Consider the following 15,530-nt stretch of genomic DNA (forward strand, 5'->3'; position numbering starts at 1 on the left):
CTCGTCAAAGGTTTGTGTTACTGATTGAGAGGGACAGTAGATCACTGTGTCATCTGCATAGAGGTGGTGACTCGCATTCTATATACAGTACAAAGATTATTCATGTATAAACAGGGAAACAACAGTGGCCCCAGTGTTGAGCCCTGGGGAACGCCCTCCAATTGGGAGTAATGACAAATTACCTCAACAATTCCTGAACCAACCTACAACAGCCCGTTTTTAAGAATATCATGATCTACTGTGTTAAAGTCTGACTCCTTTCCAGAGAGGAAGGACTAATGCAGGATTCTCCACTGCAGCGGTTTATTCTATTTAAAAGGAAAAGTTAAAATTGCATGTCACTGGGGTTTTTTTTTTTTTTGTTTTAAGCCGCTAATAAAGGGTGTAGAACTGAAGGGCTGAGCTTCTGGCGCTGATAATAAAAGATAATGAAGAGACTGGAACAAATGTCCAGAGGAAACAAAGTCGTCATTGAAACAGTCAAGAATGTGTTTTGTGTCCGTTCCTGCTCAGTCCCCAACTGGGTGAATCATTGAGGTCATAAAGAAGGTAATGATTACACTTTGACTTTTTGACCTGTGATGTGAAACGACTTGTACCCAGTTTACTTTGTTTACTTTGTTTATAATTCACAACATTTACCGTTTAGCGTTTACACAGTTTATAAAGTTTGCCGTATCGCGAGCGTTGACGTTAACGGAGTTTGCCGCAGCTAGCTGTTGGCATTAGCTTCTAGCGGTGAGGACAGACGAGTGTGTGCGAAGTTTAATCGTTTCACACGTCAGTCAATTCAAAGTTTTAGAAAAGTTTTTCTTAAAGAACAAAGAGGTGAAGATTTGAGACGTTTTCATTTGTCTTTGTTTGTTTCTCTTTCTTTTAGTTCTCGCTGTAGCGATTGTGTATTCTGGTGTATTCTCCTGCTGTTGATCTATACGTGTTGCTTGTGTGTGTGTGAGTACGTGTGTGTGTGTGTGTGTGTGTGTGTGCGGGTGTCTGTGTGTGTGTGTGTGTGTGTGTTGAGATGAGCAGCAGCTCTTTGTTTCCACCTCTGCTGTCTCACGTCAGATGCGATCGATCGGTGTGTCCGAGCTGAGAAGCAGAAGCCCGGGCTGATGTGCAGCGCTGCTGCTGCAGCTGACGGTTCGATTCCCGAGGGACGCCCACGCTGAGCGCGCTGCAGCTGCAGGCGTCTCGATGCAGAACCTGCAGCAGCGACGGCAGAGGCTCCATTTTGTGTCTGATTAGGATTAAACCCTGTGTGTGTGTGTGTGTGTGTGTGTGTGTGTGTGTGTGTTTTCTTGCAGTTGCATAGAAGCATTTAAAAGACAGACAGAAACAGATCAATATCTTTATCTGAACTCCAACACACACACACACACACACACACACACACACACACACACACACACACACACACACACACACACATCTTTGTGGTGCAGGTGCAGAAGCAGAATAGGTTTTTTTTAGGTGAACAAATGTGAGGTAACAGTGGGTGTAGTTTGTGATGAATGTTGTTTGTTATGTGGGTGTAGTTTGTTGTGAGTGTTGTGTGTTTTGAGTGTAGTTCACTGTGAGTGTATTTTGTTTGTTGTTGGTAAAATGTGTTGAGTGGATTGTTTTGGTTGAGCTTTGTTATGGGTTTGGTGTGATGTTGGTTGGGCTGGACAAAAAAATGGACTTAATCGATTTATCGAATTTTTCTTCAACATGAAAACCCTGAACTACAACTCTGTGTTTTTTCTTAATAATGAACAAATTAAAACTCAACTCCACGTACTTCTGTTCCTTTCCCCTCTAGAAACACTGTTATGTTAGATCTGTGATGGTAGAGCTGTAGATCTCTGATGGTAGATCTGAGGCTGTCGACAATTTTCCACTCTACAACCTTGAGAAACATCTTGTGCTGAACCAGGAGCTTCCGCAGATTAGAAGTATTCCCGCCGCTGGCCTCACACTTCCCGTCACAAATATTGCAGCGAGTGTAATCTGCATCGGATTTTGAAAAGTGCAGCCGTACTTATGAGCGCATTCTTTCTGCCAAGCTTGCGCCGTTGTCTGAAGCCGGAGCTACTGACGTCGTTACACTCGTGTGCGTGCGATGCTGTGTTCAAGTTCGGCTCAGATAATCGCCTACTGTCCCACTCCCTCACAGTCACAAGGATGCGTTTAGGTACCGGAACATGGTACCGTTTACGTGAATCAGTACTCGGGAGTACCGATGGAATGCAGTCGGTACCTATAAAAGTACAGAATTGAGTTAATGTAATGAGTTATTACGGTGACTGTCAAAATAAAAGCACCAAGTCCCAGGAGAATATGAACTGGGAGTCACGACACGCTGGAGGAAACATTGTTCTGATTGTCCCTCTACTGAGCATGTGCAGAACAACCTGGTACTGCCGCTGTGGTGCGCAGTTGCAGCTTTTTCAGAAAAGTTGCGGTTTCCACGGAGACGGGAGTTGGGGACTTTTCTAAAAGTTCTACTTCGGATATCGTTTTCAAAAAAGTCGCCTTTCAGTTGCTCCAAGTGCTGTCGTGCAAACGGACACCCAAAGCATAATAAAAGTTTTCTATTTTCTCTTGAAAACAACGTCACGTAAACGGGATCTAAATATTTTAACCTCATCACGGCCACAAACATTTACATTTGTTTTCCCAACTTTTTTTTTTTCTTTCATGATATTTGTCATACAGAGCGGCCACACCGCACTCGGACCTAAAACTCAATTTGCACATATGGTTGGTGTTAAGCACCGGTCGTGTGTTTGCTTTCACCATGTTGAATCAACCAGGTTGTATTAAATGAAACTCTGAGGCCTCCACCTCTTGAAATGCTGACACTGCACGTTGCCGATGGGCTGTTTTTACTTTGAAATATTTCACCTTTCAGCCAATTCACTGATCGCTAATCAATTAAAAGAACCGATCAGTTTGTGTTTTTCATATTTATAAACACTGAAGAAAAATTTAAAACGATTTCTGTTTGTTTGTTTGTTTGTTTGTTTCTGCAGTCATGATCCTTTGAGGCCGACCTTCATCAGACCTGCATCCAGCTCCTCTCTCCTCCTCCTCCTCCCCTCCTCTCCTCCTCTATCCCTCCATCCTCTCCTCCTCCTCCTCCTTTCTCTGTCCACCATGCTCCCGTCCTCCTCCTCCTCTTCCTCTCCTCAGTTCATCCTCCTCCTCCTCCTCCTCTCCCTCCTCCTCCTCTCCTCCCCCCTCCTCTCGGCTCCGGCGGCCGCCCCTCCCCCCTTGGTGGAGGGCCGGGTGGTGTACCGGGCCTTTGACACCTCCCTCACCCACCTGACGGTGCACCGGAGGAGTGGCGAGGTGTTCGTGGGCGCCGTCAACCGCGTCCTCAAGCTGTCGGCCAATCTGACGGAGCTGAGGAGTCACATGACCGGACCCGTGGAGGACAACGCCAAGTGTTACCCTCCGCCCAGCGTCAGGGCCTGCGCACACCGGTCTGTCTGCCTGTCTCACCTGTCTCTCTCTCTTCTGTCTGCTTCCTCCTCTTTCTGTCTCACCTGTCTCACCTGTCTGTCTCCCCCGTGTCCTCAGCCTGGAGTCGTCAGATAATGTGAACAAGCTGCTGCTGGTGGACTACACGGGGAACCGGCTGGTGGCGTGCGGCTCCATCTGGCAGGGCGTCTGTCAGTTCCTCCGCCTGGAGGATCTCTTCAAGCTGGGAGAGCCGCACCACCGCAAGGAGCACTACCTGTCGGGAGCCAGAGAGGCTGATGGGATGGCAGGTGAGCCGGGGGGGGGGGGGGGGGGGGGATGGCGGCTGAACGAATGTGAGTCGGTGGGTTTTATCGACTCGCCGCTCTCCGATTGGTCACGTGTCCCGTCAGCGAGCCACAGACGTCAGTCGGTGACAGGCTGTCACAATATTTATTTTTTCACGTCAGTCAGCAGCTTTCTCAGTGTTAACCGAACCAGACGAGCGCAGACAGCTCCTCAAATCTACGACCACAGCGCCGCCGCCCAGGAGGGGTTTCCTCTGATGGCGCCGCGGGAGGGCAGAAACCTCGCCAACGTTTCTACCCAGGAGAGCCCCAGTCTGCCTCGGAGGCCCCGTTTACACGACAACGTTTCAACTGACAACATATCGTTTTTGTTCCAGAACAAAACATTCTGAAAACGATGTCCGTTTCCAAGGAAACTGCTGAAGAGCTGTAGCTTCCATGTTGAGCCACTAGTGGGTGCTGTTGTTTGTTTTTGTAATGAAACACGTAGACGAAGCCCAAGCGTTTTCAAAAAGTTGTGTTTTCAGTGGCTCAGAGCACCGTTGTTTTGTAAACAGACACCCAAAACACAACAAAGGTTTTCTGTTTTCCCCTGAAAACAGCCTCGGTGACAGTAACTCGAGGTAACTCGAATAATCTCTGCAGGCCCGGTACTTTTGTCGTCCTGACCTAAGTTCTCCCCCTGCAGGTGTGGTTGTCGGCGAGGACGACTGGACGGCCGATCCCAAGAGGAAGAAGCCGGTGAAGGGCAGCAGCCGCCTCTTTATCGGCGCCGCCATCGACGGGAAGTCCGAGTATTTTCCGACGCTTTCCAGTCGCAAGCTGGTGGCGGACGAAGAGAGCGTCAACATGTTCTCGCTGGTGTACCAGGACGAGTTTGTCTCCTCGCAGATCAAGATCCCCTCGGATACGCTCTCTCTCTACCCGGCCTTCGACATCTACTACGTCTACGGATTCTCCAGCCGCACGTACGTCTACTTCCTGACGCTGCAGCTGGACACTCAGCTGACGCAGATGGACGCCGGCGGAGAGAAGTTCTTCACCTCCAAGATCGTGCGGATGTGTTCCAACGACACAGAGTTCTACTCCTACGTGGAGTTTCCTCTGGGCTGCACCAAAGACGGCGTGGAGTACCGGCTGGTCCAGGCGGCCTACAAGCAGAAACCCGGGCGACGTCTGGCTCAAGCGCTCGGCCTGTCCGAGGACGACGACGTGCTCTTTGTCGTCTTCTCACAGGTGATACGCCGTCAACATTCTGCAACCCTGTCGGGTTCCCAGGAGGTTTCCGAGCTGGCCCCGGGAGTTGAACCTGCGACTTGTGTGTTTTCAGGGTCAGAAGAATCGCTCGAACCCGCCCAGAGAGACGGTCCTCTGTCTTTTCACCCTCCATGACATCAACCTGTTTATGAGAGACAGGATCCGATCCTGTTACCGTGGAGAGGGGCGACTGTCATTGCCTTGGTTACTTAATAAGGAGCTGCCTTGCATCCACACGGTGAGTGTGTGTGTATATATATATATATATGTCTTAAGCCAAAGAGTCAAGATTTTCTCTTGGCTTGACGTCCAACAGACACAGAACCTCATCTGGGCTAGTTGATGTCTTCAGGCTGTAGACTTTTTCTTGTACTTGCCCTTTAAGACTTCGGGAAGTGTTATTGAAAGACTTGGATCCTCTCTTTTGAGTTTCTACTCTAAAGAGGAGAGGCTTGTTCTGGACTTGCTCCCAAACGCTCATGCCTTGACGTAGACTTTTTCTCAAAACACCCAAAATTTGCCCTGAACAATAAGAGACTTGAAACCTGCGTAACTATTCGCATTCTTTAAACTGAACTTTGTTTTGCTGTTTGGATTAGACTGAATGACTAGACTGGAATTAGATGTCTTTAAACTCAGCAGGACTTGGAACCACGAAAAAAACCAGGACCTAAAGATATCAGATTTTCCTCGGACTTGGTTTGGTCTTTTTCTCAAACCTCTGTTTCAAAAGCTTGGATTTGACTTGGCACCTACAAGACATTCCACTGAACTTCGTCTTTTCTAATTCTCAAGGCTTCTCTGACTTTATTTCACAGTCTTGGTCATGCATCTGTTAACTGGAGACTTGACTTTAATTAAGCTGTCAATAACTCCACACCAACCTTGACTTCCCTCTTCAAGTTTCCACTTTTTACCCAAAAGTCTTGAGGGTTTTCTTGTGATCTCCCTACAAATGACCTGACTTGCATCCGACTTTGTCCCGAAGTTGTACTTTGACAAGATCGAAGACTTGTCGTCGGACTGCCCACAAGAGAGACATTGACCTCCTGGCCTCACCTGGACTTCTCTAAAACGACTAACAGTCAAAGTGTTCTGTCTTAACGGAGCTGAACATGCTGGTTTATTTAATATCTCATGATTGATGCAGACCTGCTTCAGGCTCTTATTGGATGTAATGTTTTTTTTTACAATTCTCCTGGTGCAGAATGCAGGGAAATTCAGAAAATGATGTCCTTTATGTGCACATCTTCTTTTCCATTCTATTGCAACTTAAAATGCAATAAATTAGTCGATTTTGTCATTTTTCAATCGGTCCAAATCCGTGAGCAACGAGAGAGGGTTTTTTTTTTTAAACTAATCCCAGCGGCCAGATTGGGCCCTGCCGCGGGCCGGTGTTGGTCCATGAGCCATATGTCCGTCAACCTGGTGCAGCAGGTGTGTTTGCAGAGGCCCTGCAGGTTCAGCTGGTAGCAGGTCGCCGTCACATCGGTGAAGTCTCAACGTCTTTTCATGGCGATCTTGAATAATCTTAATTCTAATGTGAGAAAAAGGAAATGAGAAGACTTTCAAAATCAAATAAGGTAGAAAGGAATGACCCCCCCCCCCCACCACCTCTTTTCCTCTATCTCTGTGTGAGCCTACAGCAGGGGTGTTTGTGGGGTTATTTCAGGTCGGGGGGTAGATGATGTTCTTATTCATGGTGGTAATGGCCTGCAGTAGTAACCATGGCAACCGGGCAGTGAGACGACTTTTGGCCCAGTAGGGAGGTTGTTTGGTCGGGGGGGGGGGGTTTGGACTGGGGTCCTGGAGTTGGGGTTGCCCAGAGCAACCAGCGAAACCAGCCGACCCGACTAATCAGCCAATCAGCCGCATGCTGATGAAATATGAGCCGTGTTGGGAAGGAGGCGTGGCTTATTTTCATGCTCTGACCTCCTTCTTTTATGATGAACAGCGGGTGTGTGTGTGTGTGTGTGTGTGTGTGTGTGTGTGTGTGTGTGTGTGTGTGTGTGTGTGTGTGTGAGACAACACACTATGTCACTGTACCATGTGTTTGTCCAGCGATTCTGTTGTACTTTGTGTGGTTTTGTGTCAGTTTATCGGTTATTCGTGTACTTTCAGTTGTGTAGTTTTGAATCAGTTTTTTGGTCATTGAATTTGTTAGTCGTAGTTTGTGTGTGTCGGTTTGTGTACTTTCAGTTTTGTTGTGTTTGTAGTTTGTCTACTTTGATGTGGATTTTGTTGTACTTTGTACTTTCAGATGAGTTAGAGAGAATTTAGAGTAAATCGCAGAATTAATGCACAACACGAAACTCAAACATATCTAAAAGTAGCATTTATATATTCATATGTGCTTAATAAGGGAAGGATAATCTTGTTTTGTACCATTTTAGTGATCGTTTACGTTCTTGATCAGTTAAGTGAGTCGCCACGTCAGCGAACATGCTGCTTTTCTCTGATGAAGCTCCTGACTGTTCGCTGTTACCATGACAACGTGAATTGTCTGTTATCATGAGGTTGATAACTGACCCAACACGGAGGTGGCGGTGCAGTCGGTGGTGCGCCACCATTTCTACATTTCTGCTTTGAAGTGGCAGTTGAGATGATTTCATGATAAAATGTCTAAATTCATTGTGTTAGTACCTCAAGTGTTTTAAGTTTAGGAGGTGAATTATGTCTTATTCAGGCTCCCGGGTGAGGCTGTTTTACGGCTTCCAGGCTCAGTTCAGACGTCTTCACAGCAAAGGTGCTTTTTCCTCTAAAAACAGCCCGACGGATGTGTGATACTTCCCGCAGGTCTCCTTAAAAAGTGATGGACATAAACGTAGATAAACTGCGGAGTCTATTTCCACACAGACTCAGAGTTTCCACCCCGTTCGGAGGCTGCGAGGCATCGAGGCCTTAACCCGCTAATGACAGGGTGTTACCAGACCTCCGAGAGCCTGTAATAAGGCGCCTCCTCCCAGCTCCTCGCTCTGGAAACACCAGCTCCAAACACTCCAAAGAGCGGGGGATCTTCAACCCTCTCAGATTGTGCCCGGGCACGTCTGCAGCGCGAGGACTTATGAAAATTGCGGCAGCTAATTTAGATCCTGTTTACGCGACAACATTTCAAGTGGAAACAGTTAAAAAGTTTTCACCGATCTCTTGTTTCCGTGTAAATAGAGAAAATGCTCCTTGTCTGAAAGACGACTAGAAAACTGCATCTGTGGAGACTCGAGGGCCGACTGGATGAAGGAGGAAAATTTTAAAAGGAGCTTCCATGTTTTATCATAGTGGCCTGGCGTCAAACAAAAACTCAAAAATGAGGCAGCTCCTGTTCAATCAAGGACTGTTTTTATGTCTCAAGGTTTAACCAACATGCTTTTGATATTTCAGAGTATTACAGTAACTTGGTTTCTTTATAGTCAAAAATCAGTCATTTGGAATTGTCTCGCCACATGTGTGCTAATGTAACTGTAGGGTTAAGATCTTTGAGTAATTTGTGGCAGTTAAAGTATTTATGTATCTCATGATGATAGTTTGAAGTTTTGGGTGTTTTGTATCAGTATGTGGATGGTGGGTCTAGCTTTGTATCAGTTTTCTCATTTTGTTTGTGTAGTTTTTGTGTTCATTAATGTTAGTTTGTGTACATTTAGATGTGCTTTACGGTAGTTTATAAAGTTTGATCTCATTTAAGTGGTAGTTTCCATAGTTCTGTGTCAAGACAGTGGTGCTTTGTGTACTTCATTTGTATGTGTTGATGGTAGCTTGTATCATTTTGCCTATGCTTTCCAGTAGTGTGTGTCTGATATCATTTTTAGTAGTAGTTTGCATAGTTGTGCATCACATTAGTGGTTATTTTGTTTATAGGAGTTTGTGTAAATTTATATCTGCATTGTTGTATATTTAAAGAATTCCACCTGGGGATTAAATGGGATTCTGATTCAGATTGCATGTAGTGTTATATATATACTTTTAGTGGTAGTTTATGTAGTTTTATATAATAATTATTTTTTAATAATTTGTTTGTGATAGTGTGCATAGTTTTGTATTAGATCAGTGGTAGTTTGTGCACTTTCTTGTACTTGTTGATGGTACTTTGTATAATTTTGTCTGTGCTTTCTGGTAGTCTATGTAGTTTTATATCACTTTTAGTGTTTTACAAAGTTTTGCATTGCACTAGTGGTAATTTGTGTAATTCTTGTATTTGTTATTGGCAGTTTTGTTAATGGTAGTTTGTGCGTTCTTGTATTTTATGTATTTTTATATCATTTTCATGTTTGTGTAATTTTCTGTGCTTTTGGAAGTTTATCTAGTTTGATATGATTTATAATAATTATTTATATTTTCTATATAACTTTTGTGGTATGTTACAAAATTTTGTATTAGAAAAGTGATAGTTTGTGTACTTTTTTGTTTATTGTTGATGGTAGTTTCAGTAATTTAATTTCAGTTTTGTGTAGTTTATGTGGTTGGGGGTGGGTCTGGTTCTTCTTGGGACATTAAAGGGCCGGCGCGCTCTAACAGCCTCTCCTTGGCTTCTCCTCCACAGCCGAAGCAGATCGGAGACGATTTCTGCGGCCTGGTTCTGAACCAGCCGCTCGGAGGTTTGCGGGTCATCGAGGGGAACCCGCTGTACGAGGACCGCACTGAGGGCATGGGCGCCGTGGCGGCGTACACCTACGGCGAGCACACGGTGGTGTTTGTGGGAACCCGGAGCGGACAGCTGAAGAAGGTAAGGACGGGATGTGGGTTTGAGGAAGATGAGTGACTGGAAATGAGCGAGTGTTTGAGAGACGCTGCTTCCTGCTCCGACAGGAAGAGGCTCTGTGACGTCGCTGCCTTCACTAATACAGTTTGAACTGGATCTGACTGTTTGTGACCGGCGCACATCAAGTCAGGAGAAGTGGAGTCACGGTGGAGGACAATACCTCAGGATGTGTTTAATATCAAAGTGTTAGCAGATTTGTGTAAAAATAAATGGAATTAGTGTTTTCTGATTGCGTTTCCGCGATTTGGAAGGTTTTCTCACCGGTGCTTCGACCGTTGTCTCCTGGTTCCTGTTCCTCGCTGTTTGACAGGAAGTGACGGAATGAAGGTTTGAAAACCTGAATGATGGACGACGCTCAATGAGCGTAGTTTATCCTGGTTCACCACAGGCATCTGATTGATAAATCACACAACCGACACGGTGGTGCAGCGGGAAACTGTCCACACACACACACACACACACACACAGAAAGAGCGTGGTGTTACACGGAGACAGAGACAGGTTTCGTGTCTCCGTCCAGAAGAGTGAAACTGGTAATTTTTGTAAACGGCGCCGTTTGGTGGCTTTGTGTTGACAGATGTGGCTTCAAGTGCACAGAAAACCTTTTGTTAAGTGAAACGTCTCTATTTTATGTCACAGTAGTGCAGGTGTTAGGCATTATTGTTAACGTAAGTAAACAGACGTAAAGTATTCTCTGTACTGCGAGTTTCTTGGTTTTATACATTGCAAGTGTTCCTCCATATCCACATGTAACCGCACCACTGAACAGCAAAAGATAACCCAAACTCCAGTGGTGCTTTTATGATTCCCATGATTCTTGTCTTCATCACGGTAGCCATTTTGATATTTAATCTTTCTTTCTATTTTCTATTTATTCTTTAATTTCTGTGTTGCTTTATCTTTAGGCAACTTTTAGTTTGTGGTATCCGTCAAAAATGAGGGTGTTAGAGGTTTTTCATGTTGTACTGTAGCAACATTCTGTTGTCACACAGTGACATCTAGTGGCCATATATGGTATGCACTGCTATATTTTGATATATAGGTTTATTGTGAAAAAGTCGCATGACCAGTCAAACCAGACGAAAGATGAATACGGTGAGCAGTTGACTGAATACGTTAAAAATATCATTTGAATTCTGAGACACTGTGCCGACTGTCTCACACACACACACACACACACACACACACACACACACACACACACACACACACACACACACACACACACACACACACACACACACACACACACACACACACACACACACAGACACAGACACACCCTCCTCTTCATCAGTAGTTGTCTGCTGGTTAGTTCTGATTGGCTGTCCTGTGAATGGAGGTGTCGGTGGCTCACCTCTCCTCCCACTCAGCTGGATTATTTACCCTGCCGGGGGCAGAACACTGACCTGTGAGGGCGCCGGGACGGGGCAGGAAGGCAGAATTGCCCCTGGTGGCGTCTGATTGGTTGGTGATGCTGGGTTGGAGCTGCTCTTCCTCCTCCTCTTTCTCCTCTTCTTTCCCTTATGTTTCTATTTTGCGATGTGATTTTATTCATATTTGTATCTATAAATATTAGATAGTAAAAAGAAATAAGATTATTATGAGGAATTCACAAAAATGTTTGCTTGAAGAAAATAGTATTTCAAATGTGAAACATTAATCAAATCATGAAAATAAGAAATTGTATTTAAAAAGGCTGATTAATTAAGTGACTTTTAGATTTTTTTTTCATAACGTAGATCATTTTAATATTAAGTAATCACAACATCGCCATAACTGATGTTGCAGATCTGCAGCTTTTGGATGTTTTATTGCATCAAACTGAACATTTTTTTCAGCTCCGTCGACATTTTCTGACATTTTTATGGATTGAATCAATCAGGGGGAGTTACAGCTTTGATGTTTTTTGTTTTTTTTTTAAAATGGGAGTTGGACGGGATCCAGCGGTTGCCGCCAGTGATGGCAGAGGTCGAGCAGCACCGCAGGCTGGCGGTAGAGCCGCGGTATACCCAGCACGGGGGGGGGGCCTGCAGAACCAGAGGAGTCAAGTATCTCCAGAGTCCTACATGATCCCAGCTTTCAGTCTAGACGTGGGTGTAATACCTCTTGTGTTTATAGGGGGCGGCCTTGAGCTCTCTGCTGTTACTTTTAGCATTGGTTGACGAGTACAAGTACTAACCTTTAGCTACTTTGCTGAGTACTTAAATGCCATAAAGCCTGATTTGCACTGCATATGCAAATGAAATGAAGTTGAAATAACTATATCACTGGTGATTAAGTTCCCGGTGTTGTACAAAGCCATGTTTAGCATGTTGCATCGCTGGTTTGTGACCCTGAACCTCTTTAGCATGTAGCATGTAGCTTGTAGCTACTTGTCCAAATGTCTCTGCTGATTAAGTTACCGGTGTTGTTCAAACTATCGTTCTCCGCCTCTTGATATTTTGTTCCTCCTCATTAATGTTAAAGAATCCCCAAACCGCGGACGTCGCTCGTCCTTTCTTGCGTACCTGCGGGAGACGTTGCTGACGCATGACGTCACGTGACACTCGCTTGGTTGCATCGGGAAAACTACAACGAGTACCGGAATCCGTATCGGTGAATCCCCAGTGGCTTTGTTAGCTTCCCCCAGGTCGAATACCAAGTTTTCTCACAGAGACTAAGAGCCTCCTCCACCCTCGGTTCCATCTCACCGTCTTGTCAGGTCGTGGTCCCGGCCTCGCCTCCCGCCCGGCGGTCCGGCTTCCGGTCGCTGCGGTTCTGACGGGCTCAGACCCGGTGACGCGGAGGGTCTGATCCTGGGTGGGTCTCCCGTGTTAGAAAATGTAGGTGGCGGAGTTTGTTTGATCTGGATTTAGCTCCGTGTCAACACGCTGAGGTTTCCTCCTCCTGTGTGGTCGCACAAACCCAATGTCCCCTTGCTGGGCTCAGCTTTCAGGTCCACGGTCTCACAGTCGGACCCCCCGAATCAGTCGGTGTCGGATTTCACCCACGTCTTGTTTAAAGCTCGAAACCTCTTGTTTGAATCGGGTCTGATCCTCACCCACCACACACACTCAGCAGGAAGAGAGAGAGAGAGAGAGAGAGAGAGAGAGAGAGAGAGAGAGAGAGCAGCTCTAACAAAGGTCTGTAATAAAGAGATCTGTAAAAATAACCTATAAAAAAATAAAGAAATGTTTACCAATACAAATGAAGCGGTGGAGAAATGGGACGTGAAGTGCAGACAGGAAACCGATTCCTCCAATCAGCTGCAGTGATAGTGGTCTCCATGGTGACAGCTGCCATGGATCCCCCGTCCATCACTGTCGTTCCTCTATCAGCTGATCTGACAGCTGACTGGCTCAGTGTGTATGTGTGTGTGTGTGTGTGTGTGTGTGTGTGTGTGTGTGTGTGTGTGTGTGTGTGTGTGTGTGTCAGCCACTTTTCGTGCTGCTTCCAAAATAAACAAACTGAAGAAGCTCCACACACACAGATTTAAAGCCTCCGTTTACACGACAACATTTGAAGTGAATACTTTCTGTTTTGGCCTCGTTGTTCCCCCCAAAGTGTTTGCGTTTACACTGCAGCAGCAGAAACACTGGAAAAAACGTAGTTGTCATGTTGGGCCACTAGTTGGTGCTGTTGTTTTGTTGTTGTTGTTATTTCTTGAAATCACACTCACTCACACACACAAAGACAACAATACGCAATAATCATGATTTACATTTTTTGTGTAAACGGGGCCTAAACCCGTCACTACTGTGCTGTCACTATAAAGTGAATCACGTCAAGACCTTTATTTGTCACAAGCAGAATTATACGCAGTACAACATGCAGTGAAATGTGTTTAGCACCTGTTCCAGATCTTTATATACATATATGTACGATGCGTCTATAGTTCCAAATAGATGACAAATGCATGAGTAAATTAAAAATGAAATCGACTGTTGCTTCTGTATTTTTGCAAATTATTATATTTTAACAAGTAATGAAGTTCTTTTTTTTTCATTCACTCCATATCTTTGATCGAGGGGGCTCTTCTAGTAGGTGGTGCTCGACTATTGGGAACTATACAGTGTCTATATATACAAGGCGAAAATACACAGTCTATTGTTCCATGTTCAGGCGGCCAGCCTGAGGGAAGAAGTTCTTCCTCATCATCCCTGTGTTTGCCTTCAGGCAGCTTTAACGCCGCCCTGGTGGCAGTGGAGAGAACAGTCTGTGGCTGATCCTCCTGGCCTTTAACCTGCATCGCTTGTTGTAAATGTTCTTCAGGTTGGGGAGGGTGGTTCTGATGGTGCGCTCCACCAAGCACCCCCCCTGACCCACCCCACTTCACCCCCTCAGGTTCCTAGAAGACTTGCTGGGTGCTGCTGCCCATCCAGGTGATAATACTCCAGTCAACACGCTCTCAATGCTGCAGGTGTTCGAGTTTCCAAGCACCTTGAGAGGGGGCTTCAATCTGCGGGTTTAATAGAATATGTGGATATGTGACATGTAAACGTGTTCTGCTGCGCCCCCTGCTGGTCAGCCTGAGCGTCAGTAACATTTTTCACGAGACAAAAAAATAATTCTGCAGAATCAAACTGACAGTGAAAGCTTTTTCTTTCTTTGAAATAAGTCTTCCTCCTCTTCTTCCTCCTCTCCCATTAGCACAAAGTGAATTAGCGGAGATGAGTCAGCCAATCAGCTGTGGCATTCAGAGGGAGCGGAGCCATTATTGGCTAATGAGACTGGGGGGAATTAAAGCTTTTATTCCGATAACAGTGATGTGCGTTTGTAAGCGAGCCGCCTGCACCTGCTCCTCCGCTCGCAAACTCCATTTTCTGCGGCTCCTTCCTCCGTTTTTCACTTTCCCAGCAGCCAGCCGGCGCAGAGGGAAATTAATCTGTTGATTTAGCTCACTATGGATGATGATGGTGATTATTAGGAAGCGGCTGCACCTGTTTCTCCATTTTCAACACGGAGCAGAAATCTGGAGTCCGACCAAAAACTGAAAATCTCCTCGGGACCACATCATCCATTAACCTCGGCTACCTTCGGTTAGCCTCGGGATCACCTGCAGGACCTTTAAAACCAGACCGGAACAACAACATGTGAATCTACTAGTAAACCAAATAACATTCACATTCACAGAATGTCAAGAAAAGTTTGAAAGAGAAAAGGTTAAACCGAAGCGATTTTAGCAGGGAATTAAAAAAGAAAGAATGTATTTCAAACAAATGTATTCTATAGTTTATTGAACCATTAAAATAAAATATAATTAAATATTAAATTGAGGGAAAAATACAGAAGAATATAAAATACTAATAAACGTAACTTGTGGGAAAATATTACCAAAAAACTGAATAGAATATTGGAATAGAACAGAAAAAAAGGTCTATTCTTAACTATTTTTCTATTATATTGTAAACATTTCCGCCAAAGAATCTTAAAACATAAATGACAATATATGTTAATTTCTTTAAAATAGATATGTAATACATAATAATAATAATAATTTAAACTCATATTACGTAATACAAATCATAAATAGAATAGAATATATATACTTTATTAGTACCTGGAGGAAATTCTTTTAAAAGTGGAATTAAAAAAAAATTTCAACCATGAAAACTGAATTCTCTCCAATTCATTGAATGCTTTTTGTAGATTTTGAGATCACGTCGCTCTGCGTCGCGAGGATGTTTGTTGTAAGGAGGAAGTAAAATGTCAATCCAATGGAAATTAATACAAAACATTTTGACCCCCCATGAAGAAGGGTCATAAGCCCCGCCTCCCTTCTGTGT

General features: G+C 44.8%; 1 protein-coding gene across 1 annotated transcript in view; it reads left to right on the top strand.

Moving 5' to 3' along the window:
- Nucleotides 1-3,384: 3,384 nt before the first annotated feature.
- The window catches only part of plxna3 (plexin A3), a 58,926-nt gene continuing 46,780 nt past the window's right edge, over nucleotides 3,385-15,530 (top strand). Inside the window, exons 1-5 of the mRNA XM_080469422.1 lie at nucleotides 3,385-3,467; nucleotides 3,565-3,755; nucleotides 4,441-4,988; nucleotides 5,083-5,247; nucleotides 9,544-9,726. Coding sequence (XP_080325548.1) covers nucleotides 3,400-3,467; nucleotides 3,565-3,755; nucleotides 4,441-4,988; nucleotides 5,083-5,247; nucleotides 9,544-9,726 — 1,155 coding nt within the window. The 5' untranslated portion in view covers nucleotides 3,385-3,399. The remainder of the gene's footprint in view (nucleotides 3,468-3,564; nucleotides 3,756-4,440; nucleotides 4,989-5,082; nucleotides 5,248-9,543; nucleotides 9,727-15,530) is intronic.

Source organism: Lipophrys pholis, assembly GCF_963383615.2.
Source record: "Lipophrys pholis genome assembly, chromosome: 8".
NCBI lineage: Eukaryota > Metazoa > Chordata > Actinopteri > Blenniiformes > Blenniidae > Lipophrys > Lipophrys pholis.